Raw genomic sequence first — 6617 nt, forward strand, 5'->3', positions numbered from 1 at the left:
TAGTGGGCACTTGGTAAGTTCTTTCTCCCACACTTACCCCTCGGTACAGGATAAATACCACAGACAAGCATATAATACAAACACACACACGCATGCCACCAGGTCATAGAGCTTAGGTGTGCACTGCACATTCCTGAACAGTCTACTTACTTTTTGCAAGTGTGAATATGAGTCATTCTTATAACACAGAATTGCAAATAACATATAGTAACATAGTAAATGTTGGCAGATAAGACCTCTACAGTCCATCGAGTCTACCCACAAGGCTAGGGCTTTCAGCTTTGAGAAAAGACGAGAGAGAATATGATTGAGGTCTATAAAATAATGAGTGGTGTGGAACTGGTAGATGTGAATCGATTGGTTCTCTTTCCGGAAATACTAGGGTACGTGCAATGAAGCTACAAAGCAGTAAATTTAAAATAAATCGGAGAAAATATTTCTTCACTTAACATGCAATTAAACTCCGGAATTCATTGCCAGAGAATATGGTAAACGCAGTTAGCTTAGCAGGGTTCTAAAAAGGTTTGGATAATTTCCTAAAAGTCCATAAGCCATTATTAAGATGGACTTGGGGAAAATCCACTGCTTATTTCTAGGATAAGCAGCATAAAATGTATTGTACTGTTTTGGGATCTTGCCAGGTACTGTGACCTGGATTGGCCACTGTTGGAAATAGGATGCTGGGCTTGATGGACCTTCAGTTTGTCCCAGTATGGCAATGTTTATGTTCTTATGATTAAACAGTGGCATACTTAAAAGAGGGAAGTGGGAATGTGAACCAGGATTTCCAAAGACCGGACCACAGCACTAGTAAAAAATGAAGCAAAGTTATATTAGACAATAAAGTGACTCGACACAATGTTGTGTTTTGGCCAAAAGGCCTACATCAGGAGTCTATGGATTAAAAAAACAATATGTTATTAGTTCATTGTAAGCCGCTTTGGGGCTGCGCATCTGTGGCAAATGGCGGGGTATAAATGATCTAAAATAAATAAATAACAATATGTAAAAGAAATGAAATGTAAAACATAAAACACAATGAAAACAGAAAACATAAACATATGTAAGTGAACAAATATATAAAATCAATGATAGAATATAATATATAAAATATAGATGTGTACATTATACTCCCTCTGTTTCTGATATAAATGCAACATATATTAAATTAATAGGTTTTCCATGAAGGACCTGATAGAATATCGTAACAGGATTGATTATTGAATCATTAATGTGACACAAAGGTATTGATTAAGCATGGGAACACCTTTGACCTTATATAAAAAACAAACTTTGTTTCATTTTTTTACTGCTGTGGTCCGGTCTTTGGAAATCTTGGTTCACATTCCCACTTCCCTCTTTTGAAGGAGCAGTTACACCATGGACCTATACAAAGCCTAATATAGGCGCAGGAGAAGCTTAGGTATCATTCTAAAGATCTAAGTTCAAAAAATAAATTTAGGGTGGAGAGGGTGGGGTGCTTCAATTTCTTTTTGCTTTTATGCCAAACGCAATATATATGATATACGCTGAACTCAAACCAGCCTGGAACTGGCCATGAACTGGTAGCTGTCTGTATTGAAGGCACTGGTTGGTGATGTGAGTTCTTGAAATGCCTCCAACGTGTTATGTGCTTCGGTTATTCTGGTTCTGAATCAACATCTGTTCTTCCTCATTGGTATGGTAAGCTCAGTTGCATACGGAAGAAGGGTCAGCTCCGAAGCAGGGAAGCCAGAAAACAGACACTGCTGGTTTGTTTGGGGTTTTTTTTTTTTTTTGATGAACCCAACTGGAACATGCTGTTTCACACCAAAATCTCCTTTGCCCAGTGCTTCTCTCCCGTGAAATTTCGACATGTGTAAATTTAGAAATAAAAATTAGCAAGTAACTACTACTACTACTTATCATTTCTAAAGCGCTACTAGACGTACACAGCGCTGTACACTTGAACATGAAGAGACAGTCCCTGCTCGACAGAGCTTACAATCTAATTAGGACAGACAAACAGGACAAACAAGAGATAAGGGAATATTAAAGTGGGGATGATAAAATAAGGGTTCTGAACAAGTGAATAAGGGTTAGGAGTTAAAAGCAGCATCAAAAAGGTGGGCTTTTATCTTAGATTTGAAGACGGCCAGAGATGGAGCTTGTCGTACCGGCTCAGGAAGTCTATTCCAGGCATATGGTGCTGCAAGATAAAAGGAACAGAGTCTGGAGTTAGCGGTGGAGGAGAAGGGTGCAGATAAGAGAGATTTACCCAGTGAACTGAGTTCCTGGGGAGGAACGTAGGGAGAGATGAGTGGAGAGGTACTGAGGAGCTGCAGAGTGAATGCATTTATAGGTCAGTAAGAGGAGTTTTCACTGGCTTCCTATCCGTTTCCACATACAGTTCAGTGACTTGAAACAAGTTGTAGGTAATACCATTTTGTTATTGCCCAGTGTGTGGCGGCGGCCACAAAAAAAAAGGGATTATTAGGAGAGGGATGCAAAAATAAGACCAAAAATATATAATGCCTCTGTTGCTCCGTGGTGCGACCTCACCTTGAGTATAGCATTCAATCCTTGTCGCTGAATCTCAAAAAAGATATAGTGGAATTAGAAAAGGTTCAGAGAAGAGTGACCACAATGATAGAGGGGATGGAACTGCTCCCATATGAGGAAAGGCTAAAGAAGTTAAGGTTCTTCAGCTTGGACAAGAGACAGCTGAAGGGGGATATGATTGAGGTCTACAAAATCCTGAGTGATGTGGAGCGGGTGAAGGTGAATCAATTTTTCACTCATTCAAAAAGTACAAAGACCAGGGACACTCAACGAAACTGCATGGAAAGACTTTTAAATCAAATAGGAAAAATATTTTTTCACTCAAAGCATAGTTAAGCTCTGGAACTTGTTGCCGGAGGATGTGGTAACAGCAGTTAGTGTATCTGGGTTTAAAAAAGGTTGGATGATTTCCATTGCGGTATGTTACGTTTTTAATAAATAAATAAATAAATATCTCCATTTAGAAAAACCTTCCAAGAAATTTAAAGCAAGCCAAAGGGTGACTTCTTTTCCGTGAGTTTTGGCCTTGAACTAGTTTTGGGTGGGAGAGGTAGAGCGATGCGGGGAGGAACTGAATGCTTCTCGCTATCTCTCTGCCATTTTTCCGATTATAATCTGATGCCAATAGGCAAGTTGCAAACCTCTCTGTTGTGGTCATGAAGGATAGGATAGCAAGAATGTAAACTATACTGACCATTGGCGCTAAATTCGGTTTGTCTCTGGTTCATTTCATAGTTTTCCCTGATTTTCACACTTCTGTCAGTTCGTTACACACATTTATCTCAATTTGTTTTTTAAATGTAATGTGGATTATAGCTTTTATAACTTCCTCTGCTATGAGCACAGGTGTTGTGTATTTCAACGGGGGAGGGGAAATCTTAAAGTGTGACGTTAGTGAGTAAAATGTGTTAGTAATACTATGATTGTGGGTTCAATCAGGACGATCATGATGTGACTGGATGGACCGTGAAGGTCTTTCTCTACCGTCATTTACTATGTTTTTTAACGTGTTAATTGACAGAATGCATTCATTCAAAGGTTATTATTATTATTATTTATTACATTTGTACCCCGCGCTTTCCCACACAATGCAGGCTCAATGCGGCTTACATAGTAATTTGAAATACAAAGTTAAGAATAGAATTTTCAATAAAACAGTAGTAAAACAACGTAAAGTCGGGCTTAGTAGTGTACGATAAGTTGAGCTAGATAATATATGACTAGGATAAAAGAGGGTAGACAGGATAGGATAGTGTAATTTGGGAGAAAAGGGGGTAAGGAGGGATAAAATTAAGGAGAGATGGAAAGAGAAGGATGGGAGGTTGGTATTTAAGTCAGAACAGAATTGGGAGTGGAGGTTGGCGAGATTAGGTTGGGTAGGCTTGCTTAAAGAGATGAGCTTTCAGCATTTTTCTAAAGGGCAAGAAGTCATTTATTACTATTCATTAAATTGATTTAGTGTGCCCTAAAGTTTTTTTTAAGGCTTGCTAATAGACCAAATGTGTGCTGAGGAAGGTACAGCCCTACTAAGAGACTTTGTCCACACTATCCAGGTTGATTCTTCTAGCTTATAAACACTTCCTTGCCTCTTCTCACCCACCCCTTCCAACACGCACACACAGAAACACACATGGTTAATTCAACTTTTATATTCCAGACACTTATCCAGGGGCCACAGACCCCCCCCCCCCCCCGAACCTCATACACATGCACTCTGCATCTAGCTAGTAGGATTCAAAATTGAACGATTGTGGAGACTCCCTCCTTCAGCACGGGCTGTGAAACCTACCTACACAGTACTCCGCCAGAGCTACCAGTAATGCAAAGCACAGAGGCAGATCCTGGGAATTGAAATCCAGGCATTCTGTACAGTAGTTTTGTGTTCTGCTGTTGAGCTCCCAGTTCAGTCCAAAAGATGATTTTTTTGAAAGATTTTTACCTACTTAAGGTTGGACTTCACTTTAATGTTGTTACAGTTATTAATTCTACTGCTATGGTTCTGACAAATTAACCATTATCTTCTTTTTATATGGGTGGTTGTAACTTAGGAATGGATGGAGCAAACCGTACCGTGGTGTCTGAATTTGTCTTGCTGGGTTTCCAAGCCATGAAGGGTCTCCAAATTCCCCTGTTCTGCATCTTCTCAACTTTCTACCTGCTCATCATCACATCCAACCTGGCAATCATAGCAATGGTCAGGGTGTACCAGCACCTCCACACTCCCATGTATTTCTTCCTGGGGAACTTTTCCATTCTAGAGGTTCTCTACACCACAGTTACTGTACCAAGGATGCTGGCTGACCTGCTGGCGGAGCAAAAAACCATTTCCTCCAAGGCCTGTGTGGTCCAGTTCTACTTTCTCTTTGTCTTTGGGGCCACAGAGAACTTGCTTCTTGCTCTTATGGCATTTGACCGTTATGTTGCCATCTGTAGGCCCCTACATTATCCCACCATTATGACCAGTAAGACTTGTGGTCTCCTGGCATTGGCTGCTTGGTTGGGTGGGCTTCTAGCCCCAGCTCTTCCTGCCTGCTGGATCTCCACTTTGGCCTTTTGTACCCCCAATGAGATTGATCACTTCTGTTGTGACTTTGCCCCACTCTTGAAGCTCTCCTGCACGGACACCAGTACCAAAGAACTCACTTTCCTCTTCCTGGCTTGGGTGTTAATCTGGAGTTGCTTCCTGTTGATCATGACCTCCTATGGGCTAATTATTTTCTCAGTCTTGAAAATCCCTTCTGCTGAAGGGCAGAAGAAGGCTTTCTCCACCGTGCCTCACATCTCACTGTGGGTTGGGATTTTCTACAGCACTGTCATGTTATGTACATTCGCCCCACATCTACAATAAGGTTCCAGATGGACAAGGTGGTGTCTGTCTTCTACACAGTTATCACCCCTATGCTAACCCTCTCATCTATAGCCTCAGAAACAAAGAAGTGAAAGGTGCCCTCAAGAGAACAATAAGGAGATGTTGTGCCCCAATATAGACTATCCAATACCTGGAATGCAAAAAAAAAAAAAGAGTCTGTGACCATGATGTCAGAGCCTGAACACTTCAGTGAGTTCTGAGTTCAGAAGTGCTGTTCCATCAAGGCCTCATCTTTTCTCAAAGTGCAGAAAATGAGGACCAGCTTTGGATGTCGCAAGAACTATTGACTATTTGATCTCATTAAAATGCATTAAAATGAGAAACTCAGGATCAAGAGGTAAATTGTATGACGCTGAAAGCTCAAAGAGAAAGTGAGAACATGTTTGTGCCCCCACATGGATGGTGGACGTCTACAATAGACTTCGAGCAGCAGAGTCCATGCATGCAAGAGACCGTTACAAAGGGGTGTTAGTGTCTGGAGATGGAGAAGACTGCTGATCGTGCTGTACCTGTTCAATGGCGGAGGTACAGAGAATGAGTGTAGGTATAAGGCACAAATAGACAGACAGACTGCACTCAATGGTCCTTCTCTGGAGACTCCTTAAGACTGGGTTCAGTGCAGATTGCAATTTGTGCAAAGTGGAACTGAATGGTTCTGAAATGCCATGCCAATAAACAGAGAGCAAAAACCAGAAGTGATGTCGGAGTGTCATCCTGTTCCTTCCTGTCTCTCTTCTCCTCCATTTCTCCCATTGCACTGTATACTGCTTTGAAGCCTAGTACAGACCATATGGCAGTATATCAAGAGGAAATAAATAAATAAATTGCAGTGTGGTCTCTCTGCCTTTTGTCAATTCCCAATCTGGTTCTCATCATGGAGTCTTCAAACATGGTCTCTTTCCCTTCCTTCTTCCCCCATTTCTCTTTCATTGGGAACCCATCATGCATGACTTCTCTTCTTCCTCTTTCCCAAGTTTTCTGTACTCCTGCTGCAGAGGTGTAGCCAGACTCAGTATTTTGGATGGGCCCAGAGTTAATATGGATGGGCCCTTCCACACCCCCCCCCCCAAAAAAAAAATATCTTCCTGGAGATATTTTTTTAATATAGATTTTTTTCACCTACCCCGAATCTCCCCTCCTCTTCTCCGCAGCATCCCAGCATCGGTGTTTCTGTCTCTGAACCCCGTCCTTCCCCAGTGTACCATAC

General features: G+C 41.3%; 1 protein-coding gene across 1 annotated transcript; it reads left to right on the plus strand.

Moving 5' to 3' along the window:
• Nucleotides 1-4591: 4591 nt before the first annotated feature.
• Nucleotides 4592-5528, plus strand: LOC115457221 (olfactory receptor 6N1-like). The gene is given in 3 exon segments (XM_030186646.1): nt 4592-5357; nt 5360-5440; nt 5443-5528. Coding segments are annotated over 3 exon segments (933 nt in total).
• The last annotated feature ends 1089 nt before the right edge of the window (nt 5529-6617 follow it).

Source organism: Microcaecilia unicolor, chromosome 14 (genome assembly GCF_901765095.1).
Source record: "Microcaecilia unicolor chromosome 14, aMicUni1.1, whole genome shotgun sequence".
In the NCBI taxonomy this organism is placed as follows: Eukaryota; Metazoa; Chordata; class Amphibia; order Gymnophiona; family Siphonopidae; genus Microcaecilia; species Microcaecilia unicolor.